The sequence below is a fragment of the Syngnathus leptorhynchus genome, chromosome 6 (genome assembly GCF_054491065.1).
Source record: "Syngnathus leptorhynchus isolate UIUO chromosome 6, UIUO_Slep, whole genome shotgun sequence".
In the NCBI taxonomy this organism is placed as follows: Eukaryota; Metazoa; Chordata; class Actinopteri; order Syngnathiformes; family Syngnathidae; genus Syngnathus; species Syngnathus leptorhynchus.
This window is the reverse complement of record NC_141200.1, coordinates 14,731,006-14,745,384: the sequence shown is the minus strand read 5'-3', so window position 1 is coordinate 14,745,384 and position 14,379 is coordinate 14,731,006. Positions and strand designations below refer to the sequence as shown.

Below are 14,379 nucleotides of genomic sequence, written 5' to 3'. Positions count from 1 at the left end.
CGTGACATATACACAAACGAGAAGCTGAGAACGGTCCTGACGTAACATTCAGAGTTATTCAAATAAGTATTACATAAATAACACGTTTATCAAACTATCTGCGTCATTCCAATTCATTAAATCCATCGATCGTCCTTTATGTAAACAATGCCGCGTATGCGCCGCATATGCGCCGCATCGCTGACGTCGGACTCGTAAGTTGCATTTCTAATTATTCCACAGATCCATATAACGATATACAAAGTATATTTCAAATAACTATCATATAACAACAATATTATCAAACCATCTGTGTCACTTCTAATCATTAAATCCCTCGATCAAATTCATCGTCCTTTCTGTCAATGCCGCGCATGCGCCGCACAGATCTAGTATATAACTATATTGTAGTGTTAACAAAGTACCAGGAAAGACGTGGGTTTGGTAAACGACTCTTTATTTAATAAAACAAGAGTTCAAGGAGCCAAAAACTACTGAACTGTAACAATAAAAACATATACAAGTTGCTACACGAAACAAAATATATCAAATAACTATAACATAAATACGTTTTTCAAACCTTGTGTCACTCCAAATCATTAAATCATTCAAACGTGGGGCCCTTCGTCATCTTTGTCATCCCGTGATCGAATCTTTTGTTCTTTATGTAAACAATCGCTGTGCGGCGTCGGTGACGTCACTTGCACTTCAAATGACAGTAATCCCTTGCTACATCGCGGTTCATTTATCGCGGTTTCACTACATTGCTGATTTTTGAATTTTGAAAATTTGTGAAAAAAAATCACATATAAGTCCACCCTAACTATGAAAAAAAACCCGCGACTTATAGTCCGAAAATTACGGTATTTAAAATGTGTCAATGTGTGTAAGGGATCTGCTGTGATGGAAAACTCAACACTCCAGCTCAAACAAATGATATTTTCGTAAATTACTACTTGGCTGCTTTACAGCAAAACCATACGGGGTCATTAATCACTGCATAAACTGTCTCCTCACCTTAAGCAGATGAGTGTACTAGATGCCTGAAATACTTTAAATTCTTTCAACATGTGTTGGTGACCCACCAACACACATCTTCAAAACATGCTGAGAAGAGCAGACACAAAGGATTCTTACTTACCGACAACCATTAATGTAAACTCAAAGCCTCTTTTAACGGACTTCCGATACACCTGGTTGGGAAGATTAGCAAATCCCACATAGCCCTCCAAATTCCGCTGCTGATACACAAAAGACACAAATCAGTACAAAAATAAGTTACATGTGAAGTGTTTTGTTTGTTGTAAAGTATTAACAACATACAGCTTTGTCAAAGCATTAAGAGTTCATTATTGATATAACAAAACTTTTCCTTAGATATACGTATGTATATAAAAGGGAGCTTTTCAAAGATTAATGAATCAAAACAATCCTGTTTGAAATGAACCTGCAATTAGGATCGCTATGTCGAACAGAAGCAGGGCTACTTCGAAGTAAAGAGCACCTGGCAATACAAACAAGGGCGGTAAAAGGACAGACCTGGGAGAAACAAGATTTGGGGTTCTTGATGCAGTGAAGATAAAGTGAAACAATTCAATAGTGACAAAAAGATTCACACCAATACATATATATACACATACCGACTACGATACCGCAACATTAACATCTCATTGTGCAATAGCCTACATTTTGAATCATCTCCATGTGATGTGATGAAAATCTCGGGTCAAAAGAGGCTGCTCTCTGTTCAGTCCGTGAGGAGTTCCTCAGCCCCGCTTCTCTTGCCTATGACTCCCTTAACACTGTACTATGGAATAAACCCCTACTGCGCCCAACACCCTGCCTGCCAAACTGTCCTACACGCTACGATAGGCAAAAACAATTGATCATTGGATTGCCTGTCTCTGAGCAACCTTTCAGGCTCTGCCGTGCATAATGTGAATGCTGCTCTGTACTCTATTGACATGTAATCAAACTAAAAAAAAGACAAATAAAACATTGATTAGAAATGATTAATACAAGACTAGTGATATGCACTTTTGTCTCTTTGAGGTTATGGTTGAGCTAAATTCCCAGTATTCTAATATCCTCACATCAATGCAATAACTCCCCATTAAAGTCTTCCTGTAAAATACTTTTATGTTGCATCAAGGATTTGCAAACAGTTGCTTTGATCTCTCATCAACCCCTCTCTCCCATTACAGTCGCTTAAAATTAAGCCTCTATCAAGTCTGATTCAACATTGGGCAATTCGCTTGAAATCAGCAGGACTGCCCTAAATTGAAGTCGCGCCTCTTTCCTTTAATTTTTTAGCACAGCCATGTTATGTATTCTAAAAGAAAAGTTAACGTTAGATACCAAAATTCAATGGCGTACCACAAAGTCCATTATAGACAGACGGGCCTGCATTCAAACAGGACACTGACTACCCTGCCAATATATTTATAGCTGCAATGAGCTATCCTGAAGCACTTAATCAATTCCATTCCAAGTTGTGAGTGTAGGTGGTAAGGGAATAAATATTGCATTACATAATAGGATGGCCTAACCCACCTACGAGAAACGTGCATACACACATAAAATTATGTTGGGATACAAAAAAAATACGTGAAGAGAAAAGGGCTTTGGTGTAACGTGGTAGCAAGATTTTGGAAGATGGCTTCATATTCCCTTAGTCATGTGGTACACCCGAGGAAAACATGTAAGACGAGAGGAGAGAGTGATAAAATGGCTGGAAAGCTCAGCCCATACTGTTCATGTGAACCCTTCCCCCAGTCTACATTCTGGTCATAGTAGCTGTGTGGTTCACTACATTAGAAACATGACGTCACATATACGCACAAGAATCCTGCTGGTGATGCTGCAAGTTCAATGTGCCCGAGCAGCATTTAATTCTTGAGTCGCTTTTAATAGAGGGGAGAGCAATGTGGAATTTTCTTTCCGCATGTTTTACTACCCTGCCAGCCCATGAATTACCCAAAACAGTTGCTGTGATTGTAGTGCTGATTTCTGCTACAATGAAAACAAATCAGATGACTGCATATATTCCAACTAACCTCCAAATTATAACCATCACCCCACGAACCAGTTTGTGGCGTTCTTTTCGAGAACGTTCGTTTGAACGAATGCGTAAAGACGCTTGCTTCAACGTCCCAATTCTGAAAGGACTCCATGCATGTGAAGGGACGAAGCTAACAGGGCCAACGGGGTCAACCGAGGTTGATTGAGAGGATCGATTCTTTGTGAAATGAGTACAGTTGTTAATTTTTCCTGCAACCAATAATAATGCCATAATGTCAATGGCTTTACGCGTGTCTGCTGCAAAGAAAAGAAAAGACTTACAGCAATGCTGGGAACTGCAGTTTCTGGTCGTTCGATCATTGTAATGCTGTCACCGCCCAGCCTGCAATGGACAGTCACCGACTAGCGTCCAAGAGAATGACGGAATGATAAGAAACGCGCGGTTCTTATTCCTCCGAGTGGGCTTTCTTGAGAATAAACTAAACCACCGTGCGTCAAAGTAAACAACTTGTATATATTTGAGGATTTAGCGACAATCCCAACACTACCGACAGGAGAATCTTAGAGAAGCAAATACGATGTCAGATTTTGTCCACTACTGTTTTTTACTCTGATCGTACTCGACGCTATTTCCGTCTGGAAACTTCAAGATAAAATTAGATTTGGACCGAAACGTGGTTCTCTAGAGCTCAGACATTATGTTTTAATTATTTTCTAGCTAGATAGCATTTTGAGTTTCGTTTTCTAATTCTTGTATAGGTACAACCATACTACAGTAAAATTGTGTTTTAATTTCCACATAGGAACCAGGAAAGCTAGTTACAGTATTGTATTTAATACTACAAAATAGTAGCATCAACGCAAATCACATTGTAGCCAGTGACGCACTTACGGCTAAAAACTCTTGTTCTGAAAAACAGCTGCGCTAAACGTGTTGTCTGGAACTTGCGACAGGAAGTCGTAATTCAGTAAACGATAGTGATGGGTATTCCAGTTCTTTTAGATGAACTGAATCTTTAGAATCAAAAGATTCGTTCAAACGTATCGTTCAACGAATCATCTCTCCCCCCTACCCCCATCCCCGCGGACTGATCTTTTTTTTTAAATTATTATTATTCTATGTACAACATCCCGTGGAAACAACCCATACACATCAAACAATACAACTACCCCCCTATTACTATTATTGCGTCACTGACTCGTTCGTGAACGGGAAATTACGTCACTGATTCGTAAAGCGCCTCCTCCATCTATAATCACTCGGTGCTGATTGGTCGTTCGCCAAGATTCACGAATGAGTGACAGACAGCATTGCCGCTATGCCATTGCCAGCCGACACACGTTATGCCGACATTGATGTTTTAATTTTGTATTTGTTGGCTTGTTATTATATTGAATGTGTTTGTGTTTGACTAAAGGGTTGAAAAAACACCCGTTATGCCGACATTTGTTAATTTTGGGGACACCAACTCATATAACAACGTAAAACACGTATACATAATGTCATATAAAGCAGTTAACCAAATGTCTGATTTTTGTCCGATCAGGATCGGATGCAGCAGACTACGCCTTTAGGATCAAGGATGCAGACATCAGGAGAGACCAGCACCCAGCGCGCATCATCCCGAAGAAAGGAATGATGGTCGACACTGGAGCTACCTTCCATATTGTCACGGATATATCCAAATTTACAAGTTTTGATGACTCATTCAAGCCGGATACGCATTGTGTTGGGCTGGCAGATGGCACCTTATGCAGGGGTGTTGCTTAGTGCAAGGGGATTGCAGAGGTGATCCTGCTGGACAACACAGGACGACCGTGCAGGGCAATCCTGAGGGATGCATTATTTATACCCTCCTACCCACAAGACATCTTTTCGGTCAAGTCAGCCACTGCCTGTGGAGCAACAGTCATTTTCAAGCAAGGACAGAGCGTGGTGATATATACAGACGGCACAAAATTCAACATCTATGTATACGGCAAGTTGTATTATCTACACACTGAGAGTGATGATGTTGACCAATGTAATACTTGCGGACATGGCACAAAATAATAGGCCACTGCAACTACGAGGATGTGCTCAGACTAAAGAATGTGGTGAATGGTATGAAAATTAAGAGAGATACTATAAAGCCAAATCGAGAGTATAAAGTATGTGTCCAGGGAAAGTTTGCACAAACCCAAACTAGAACCCCTGATACAAGAGCAGAGGCTCCTTTACAAATGGTGCATACAGACCCAGCAGGTCCAATTCCTAATGATTCTATTGATGGTTACAAATATGTGCAGTCATTCACAGATGACTATTCAAACGCAGTGTTTGTATAGTTTCTCAAAGCAAAAAATCATACTGTGCAGGCAACTGAAAAGTTCTTAGCGGATACAGCACCTTATGGAAAAGTAAAGTGTATAAGGTCAGACAATGGTACAGAATTCATGTGCAGAGTTTCAAACTCTGTTAATAATAATAATCAGACATTTTATTTGTAAAGCGCTTTTCATAAAAGAGTCTCAAAGTGCTACAGAAATAAGACTAGTAATAAAAACACACAAGAAACCAGAATAGGGCATAAAAGCATAAAAGCACAGAGACAATTGGAGACATCTATGAGGAGCCGGGGAAAGCCTTTCTAAAGAGAAAAGTTTAAAGCCCATTTTTAAAACTGTCCACAGACTGGGGATGACGTAGGTGCACAGGGAAAGAGTTCCAGATCAGGGGGGCAGTGGCGCAGAAAGCTCCGTCTCATAATTTTTTCTATATATACTTGAGTTACTCAGTTACACTTTGTCAGAATGTTTGTCTTTTATGCCTTCCGCATCCAGCTCTGCTCTCTGTTCTTACTTTGAAATTTTGTACATAAAGAATCTTTGGTTTCTCACATGTCTACTGTCTGCTTCTGGGTCAAAATCCTGCATTAAATGTGACAGTACATTCTGAACATCATGGACCCAGCAGACTCAGAAGACCCAATTCACTGAGCCGTGAGGCAGCAAGGAGTATTACTCGCTCAACACGAGTATCTCCTGAAGACAGTTATGGACTCTATTCAGAACCTTTCCACCACCGTGAACTCAATAGTCGCACGGATGGCATCCAGCGTTCCATTACCAATTTATTCCATTACCAATTTATTCACCTGCTCCAAGACAGCCTCACCTCTAATCTGGGAGATACAAACTCACTGACAAAAGTTTTTTCTCTTCACCGGGAGGCCAAAATTCCATCGCCTGAACAATATTCCGGTGAGAGAGGAGCTTGTGGCCGGTTCCTGTTAAACTGGTCCCTGGTTTTTGAGCAACAGGCAAGTGCATATTTGGACAATCGCTCAAAGTTGACCCATGACATCAATTTACTTCGAGGAAGAGCAGGATGATGGGCCATCCCCTTGTGGGAATCAAAGTCAGAAATCTTGGAAACATTAGTAACATTTTCCAGGGAGATGCAAAGAGTTTTTGATCAGCCTTTCATTAATCAGTCTGCAGGCAAACAGCTAATCTCTTTACATCAGGGCTCTCAATCAGCTGCAGACTATGCCATTGAGTTCAGGATTTTAGCCTCTGAAAGTGGATGGAACAAGGCTGGGTAAAAAACAGCTTTCATTTGCGCACTGTCTGAGGAGCTTCAAAATCAGCTGGCTTTCCAAGATGAACCTGAGACTCTTGAACAATTAATCTGAGTAATTCGGATTGACAATCGCATCAGAAAATGCCACCGGAGTGCCAAGCCTGCTTGCCCCTACGCTGCTCTTCCTCAACTAACTGTCAAGCCTTTCACAAGCCCTGTGTCGCTTGCTAACCCCAGGGAAGAGCCCATGCAACTTGGCAGAACTCGCCTTTCCCTGGAGGTACGTGCCAGGCGAATTGCACAGGGACTTTGCATCTATTGCGGGAAATCCGGCCACATCATTATCCAATGCCGACTTCTACCCAAGAGTGCTCTTGCAACCTAAAGAGTTCGTGCTGCACATAATTAATTGCCCTACCTTGTCTAAACTAAATAATATTCTAACATGCTAAAACAACCGTTATAATTTAAGGGGTTATATGAGATGTTCAGGAAATTACAAAATCAAAAGAATTAAACACAGATTTTGAGACAGTTTGTCTGTTTTAAAGCAAATGAAAAACTTTATTGAAGAAAAAAAAAACATTGTGATTCTTCAAGTACATAACTGAAACCAAGCATGACAAACTCCAGTCGAAAAAAAAGAGGCATAAATATTTAAAAAGATCAACATGAAAAGATTGGAGAAGACAAAGTTACATAGGAGAGTGAAACAAAAGATTTCTTATCTGATGGCAAACAAAGCTAGATAACGTCTTTTGCATCTAGAAAGCAAAGCTCACTGCATTAATTGGGAGACAATATAAATTTCTCTCCATAACTGTGAAATTATTTCAGAGTCGGGAGAAAACTCTTAGCAAATTTATGGGCCTGGGACTCAAAATGGCCCTAAACAATTGTGTTCAAGTTGAATATTTGCAGTATTTAAGTCATGAGGCCAAATCAATGATACATATGGCCATGTATTTCTCATTGGGCTCTAACGGAATCTGTGTTACGTGAAAAACAAAACTAGAGTGAATTCCATGGACAATTTTAGTGGTATTCTCAACTTTACCTCAAGTGGAAACTTTATTTTATATGGACTTTACGGAACCTGATTACAACGCAAGGCACCATTTGGTGTCTGTATCAAACTATGCAGGCATTGAATCTAATATAAACCCAACAAAACAAAGAACCAGTGTGCTAAAGAGGTTGTACTGTACGTACGAGAGATTGTGACACTCAAAGATGACAAGACTGTCATCATGGCGTGTCCAAACTATTTGTCATTGTTGTCACTATCATGAACCAATAACCCTTAATTTAAAGGTGATACTTATGCTTGGTGCATGGCTAACTTCACGTACAGTATATGCTAATATTTAAGATGTGTACTTATGAAATCATTTCCACACTTCTTTGTTATTAATAACTAAACTACACTTAATAATAACACCTTGAAAATGTCTGAATTCCTATAAATTCTTCTTCCTTTGAGAATGGTGTGTGCAATCATCATGAGACTATCATATATGATGTATGAGTATCCTCAGTGTGCGTAGGCCACCATTACCGTTATGGGGAAAAATACTTTTACTGGCTTTTCAGAACATTACTACTCACTCCTTAACCAAACATGTCAATGTTTTATCCTCAGTACATATATGATTGGTATCACAACATGGACATAAGTGTTGGTATCCCATTGTTCATGAAATTCTTTTGATAAATGAAAATTGTTTTTGAACTGAGGTTCAAAATAAACCGGCCTGATGGATGATGATAACCTGAACTCAATACATACTTTGTTGCACAACCTTTGAGGCAATTACTACAAGCAAGACATTTTTGTAACTTGCAGTAAGAATTCTGCACCTCTGAGCCGGTGTTTTTGTCCTATCTTAATGCAGAAACTACTTCAGCTGTCTACAATAAGGTTTGAAGAGGTATTTCTTCAGACAGCATATTTCTCCTCCTTCCACAGTTATTTTCTATGATTACCATAACAGGCTCCCGGAAGGCCTCTCCAAAATAGCTCTAAGCCAGGGGTATCAAACTCTTTTGTCAAACATTGTAGTCATATTTTCTTTCGCAGGGCCATTATGACTGTCAACCCAAATAAATGTATGAGCACCTCATATTATATACAGTATAAGCTACAAAACAAACTGACAAATAACTTGTTTTCAAATCAGTCGAGTAAAAACTGGTAAAAAAAAAAAGATATTTTTGAAAGTGAAGACAATTTGCAATTCTAGTAATGACACACGGATTTGATGCACAATTTGTCTTCGCGGGCCACATAAAATGATGTGGCGGCCCGTATTTGGCCCCCGGGCCTTCGGTTTGACACCTATGCTCTAAGCCATTGTGTAAATTTGATGTGGTGCTAATTTGAGGAACACGTCCCTATGGTCTAATTATTTCTAATCTTTTCTTGGGGTACCATCATTTTGTCCAGGCCTATTTCATGAATTCATTTTTCAAAACGATATAACCCGAATACTTTTTTGAATAATAATTCAAAAGCAAACATTTATTAACATCATAACAACAATAAATAATGTTTACGAGTACCCTAAAAGGACATTAAGGAGAGTAAAGGGCAGCCGAGTGTAGCAGGTGTGTGTGTTGATCTGGTTAGAGCACATTGCTATTGTTTACCAAACATTACAATATGAATATAGACATGGTCCCATGTTACCTCTCATTTGTAGGAACAACAGTTCATAAGTTCTGAAATGTGTAAATTCAGGTTGGACTTGCACACACATCTGTGTCAAAACTTACAAAAAGTTTCTTTTAGTGCCCAACTCAATCAATCGAGCAATCGATCAATCGATCAATCGATCAATCAATCAATCAATCAATCAATCAATCAATCAATCAATCAATCAATCAATCAATCAATCAAACAAACAAATAGTTACTTGTTCAATAAATTGTGCAAAGTGCAGATGTCATATGTCAATAATATTTGTTCAGCTGATTTAATCTTTCTCTTAGTAGTTGACCAATGCGTAACACACCTACTACTAATAAAACACCTTAAAAGTCATCATTTAAGTTTAAGCGTGAAAAAGTGCCTCGCTTTAAATTTAAGTAATGATGTAGTGTGCGGTAGTCGTAGTCGTCCCCCCCCCCAATCTCTCCTTGTGACATCCTGATAGGCCACTCTGAAAAAGATAAATAACAACTATATAAAACATTACTATACTGGAAAGTACCCAAGATGGCTTTTTGTTGCCACACGGGCCTTTGTATAGACCTCACATCCTCTTTTCATGTGGGGTTGTGCCAAACCACGTGGTATCACATTTGTCATAGTAAAGCAGGATATCCAATATGGCTATTTGAGAATATATGGCATTGTCACGTAACATTAAACTGGTGGCGTTTAACATGCAGCAGAGTTGCATTGGTGCCCAATAATTGTGAGTGTGTGTAAGTCTAAGGGCACATTCCAAGATATTTACGTATGCAAACTCAAGCAAGCACGTAGTTGCTATATTAAAATTGTAAACTGATACCATTTTCCAACATACATCAGAAAAGCTTAAAAACCTCTTTCTTTATTTCACTTTTCAAAACTGTAAAACATGCTAGAAACATAAAATTGGAAAACCTTTTCCCATACTTTTTTAAAAATAGTTATTCATTTTAAATGGTTTATATTCTATGAAGCAAGGATTTTAACCCCCTAAAAAACAATAGAAATCACACTACTTTAGTTTCTACAGTTATCATTGTATTTGTTAAAGAAGACACTTGTTGAGGTAAGGGACAGGTAAGGTAAATGACAAGTAAACTGACCAATAGCCTTTTGGGAGGGGAGCATAACACAGTGACACAGATGGTTACTGTAGAAGCTCTAGTTGCAGTTGTTTCTTTTATTACGTCCCCCAAGCACAAAACAATCATCGTTTGTTAGTCCATTTTAAAGGTTAACAAAAAGTCAACACCAAACATTTCTCATTAATATGTTCTGTGCAGGACAACTAGTTGAAACAATGTTTTATTTGTGAATCAAACAGGCAAAATCTACTTTTTTTTAGTCATCTTAGGGAGCAGCGATTTTGCTACTTGTCGACAGAAAATGACATCACAGTTGCTCAGGTCACAGCCAATCACGTCCCATCTTCAGAAAACTGGTGAGCCGTGATTGGACCTGTGCACCGAGCAACTGTGATGTCATTTTCAGCAAATGACCGCCCCTGAGGTGGATAAAACCAGATTAACTTTGTTGCTTTGACTCATATTCCACAAATTTATATTCCACAAATTTTAACCAGAATGCTGTGTTTATACTAGTGGGGGCACATACAACATACTATTGTAAAGAAAATTTTGGGGTTGACTTCAACTTTAAGGCCTAGATAGACCAATTCGACATCAGCCAGATGTGACCGATGCCTCCACCCTGCGCCGTACCCCCGACTGTCAGTACATTGTGCTTGAAAAAAGGACAATACAACTTTGTGGAACTGCAGCGCACGGGCCAAGGAACTCTGTAACCCAGTAAATCTTTGTGCAGATCTAGATTAAAGTGCACTTTCACTTCATGTTGTTTGAGTCGCTATGGCACTCTTGAATCAAAATGGCAAAATGCCTCCATTTCTAAGCCCCAACATCGTCTGTGAATGTGGACACTGCTCGCTAACTAACAAACTACTCGAAACAATTTATTCATGGTTCAGGTGCAATAGAAGGGTGTTGTCCACAGTGCAAGCAACAAAGAGGCCAGATGATATCAGACACTGGCAATGGCAAATTACAAGTATTAGTGTGCGAGGTGTATGGGAAATTACTCTTCTTATTTTGTACTGTAATTGACCCAACCCTCAGTCACAGTCTTTCTTTTTTCATATTCAATATTCCCTATCCATGGAATTATATTCCATTTTGGCCACTCAAAACCTTCCTTCTCAAGATGTTCTTGATCCATAAAAACATAATTTGTTCATCTTTGTTGTCCATCACGCTTCAATGGCAATATTTCTGACAAATACAGGTGGTCATTCTAGGAGTCTTCTTCTCCTGTGGAGACTGCCAATCGCATGGCGACAGGCAGATGATCAGTAAGGCCAGCCAATTGTGTTACAAAGCTGAACTCCTCTATTTCCTATGGAGAAAGGGAAAAGGTCCTCATGATGAATCATTCAAACCCACATGTATCACATGTTTGAAGGCATTTTGTTCAGATAGCGCAGGGGTGCCAAATCTCTACGCTCACTTCAGGTCCCAAACCCATTTATGGAACAAACTAAAAACCCAGTGCTCTTCAACACAAATATGATTACTTTTGGGTTAAAGTTCTGTATTATTGATGATTCCAGGGTAGACTGCAGGTGATTGGTGAGGCGACAATGTAATGTTTGTCCTTTTCGTCACAGAGGAGGGAATCAGTATCAGTCAGCACTAGTTCACATGCAGATGAGAAAGGAGCAGTCAAAATGATGCTACTATATGAAGTTTTTAAGTGCATGATTGAAGACTAAAACAATTATAACAGTTTTAAATCAAAGGAAATGTATTAATCAGTTTGGGGGTTAATTGGCTGTTTTTGCCTACACCGTTTAAAAGGCTGGGTTAAAAATTTAGCTCAGGAAGCTATTTGTAATTGTTAGCTGTGCAGTTCATAAAAAGTGTTGTTTTGCCAAAACCCGGATGTTGGGTCAATTTGACCCAACCTCCTTGGTTGGTCTAATTTTTAACCCATAATGGGGTTTTTTAACTCAGCATTTTTAAATTTGCATTGGAATATATCCTCCTATGTGAGGCAGAGTAATATTTTCCTAACTTGATGCAATCATATTTATTGATTCATTTATTAATTTTCTTATCTTATTTGCTTATCACCCCCAGAGTCTAGCCCTTGACTTTAAGCAAGTAGTGAGGCACACTCTGGAATGGTTGCCTCTTGCCAAAAATCATAGCCTAAACCTTTAAGACAAATATTAAATGCACTGGTAAATGTGTGTGCATATTAAAAAATGACTGTTTTAATTTTACACAGGCTTCATTACATTCTACAAAAAAGTGGTAACTATCTTGCGGCTGATTGGTTTATTGAAAAACAAACATTAAATGTCGGCTGAGGTTTGCCTTTAAGTAAAAACGTAGTCGCTGACATGAATGGAAGTTAGTCACCATGTTCTGCCACAAGGTAGCGTCATGCAGCAGTATGCTTTTCAAGTCATGTTTTACAAGTGACGTTTTAGGTTTTCAAATTCCCAAAACAAACATACTTCCAATGTTAGAGAATTCCAGTGTATGAGATTTTATTGTTCACCCTTCTAGTTCAATGACCTATTTAAATATCTAGTTTTCACATATGCCAAGGAGGACAGCAGTTCAAGATGCAGTAAATTGAAGCAATCATGCTGACTGGGTTGCAGGGGTATGATTTTATGCAAAAGACGAATTAAAGATCTAACAAAACAAAGTGTCTAATATGTGTTCACGTGTGTATTTATTTGTATTTTCAAATTTCATCGCAATTGATGGCTGTAAAGGGTTGTGTCTTAAAAGTCCAAGATGCATCTTAAATGCTCCAACTTTGCTAGCCAGTACGTAGAAAGTAATGGAACGTCATTCAAAAGATACCTCAAATTGATCTTGGCTTACATATGACACAAATAACCACAGAAAATCAAAGACAAGCACAAAAGGAAGAAAAACCTATGAAATTATTGCAATGATTTTTTTTGTAAATGTATTATTTATTTATTTATCATTTATTTATTTATTTATTTAGTTACCGTATTGGACAAATATAAGACGATTTTTGCATTGAAATAAGACTGAAAAAGTAGGGGTCGTCTTACATTCGGGGTCTAAACATTATGCCCATTTTCACTTGTGCGCAGTGGTAAGTTAAAGGTTGCTGGTATCAACTGAGTATGTTGTTGTGATCGTGTGCGTCTTTGACACAAAGTGAGTATATACCGTATTAGCCCGAATATAAGACAATGTTTTTTGCATTGAAATAAGACTGAAAAAGTGAGGGTCGTCTTACATTCGGGGTCAAGACATTATACCCATTTTCACTTGTGCACAGCGGTAAGTTAAACGTTGTTGGTATCGACTGAGTATGTTGCTGGGATCGTGTGCGTCTTTGACACAAAGTGAGTATATACATTTCATTGTTACTGCTGTCCACTGTTGTGCCATTTGTCCGATCGCGGTTTGCTTCGTGTGCGTACCGTTTGATTGACAGCTCTGATGCACTCATAATTGACTGAGTATGTTGCTGTGATCGTGTGCGTCTTTGACACAAAGTGAGTTTATACGTTTCATTGTTAGTACTGTCCACTATTGAGCCGTTTGTCCAATCGCGGTTTGCTTCGTGTGCGCGCCGTTTGATTGACAGCTCCGGCGCGCTCCTTAATCAATCAATCAATCAATCAATCAAGTCAAGTTTATATAGCCCTAAATCACAAGCAGTCTCAAAGGGCTCTGTCCTCTGCATTTAACCCATCCCCATGTGATTTTGATCCATCCCCTGGGGGAGAGGGGAGCAGTGAGCAGCAGCGGCGCCGCGCTCGGGAATCATTTTTGGTGATCTAACCCCCCAATTCCAACCCTTAAATGCTGAGTGCCAAGCAGGGAGGCAATGGGTTCCATTTTTATAGTCTTTGGTATGACCCGGCCGGGGTTTGAACCCACAACCTTCCAGTCTCAGGGCGGACACTCTACTACTAGGCCACTGAGCTGGTCAGCTTAAGGTTTCCCTCGCATCGTACAAGTAGCCGTTACGCAGCGGCACGGTGACTAACGGTCGCCAGCAAATGTATTTTGTTGTCTCGATAGATGACTTATGTTTGGTG

General features: G+C 39.2%; 2 protein-coding genes across 3 annotated transcripts in view; both read right to left on the bottom strand.

Annotated features, from left to right (window-relative positions):
* LOC147056140 (septin-7-like) overlaps positions 1 to 3,840 on the bottom strand; it is a 63,577-nt gene extending 59,737 nt beyond the window's left edge. The window contains exons 1-2 of one of the 2 annotated variants that reach the window (XM_085914636.1): positions 3,322 to 3,840; positions 1,121 to 1,217 (exon numbers count right to left, since the gene is read on the bottom strand). In XM_085914636.1, coding sequence (XP_085770762.1) covers positions 1,121 to 1,217; positions 3,322 to 3,360 — 136 coding nt within the window. In that variant the 5' untranslated portion in view covers positions 3,361 to 3,840. Of the gene's footprint in view, positions 1 to 1,120; positions 1,221 to 3,321 lie in introns of both variants that reach the window. The other variant, XM_085914635.1, reaches the window with a different exon arrangement.
* A 5,690-nt stretch (positions 3,841 to 9,530) lies between these two features.
* smpd3 (sphingomyelin phosphodiesterase 3) overlaps positions 9,531 to 14,379 on the bottom strand; it is a 79,909-nt gene continuing 75,060 nt past the window's right edge. The window contains exon 10 of the mRNA XM_085914358.1: positions 9,531 to 11,672. Coding sequence (XP_085770484.1) covers positions 11,571 to 11,672 — 102 coding nt within the window. The 3' untranslated portion in view covers positions 9,531 to 11,570. The remainder of the gene's footprint in view (positions 11,673 to 14,379) is intronic.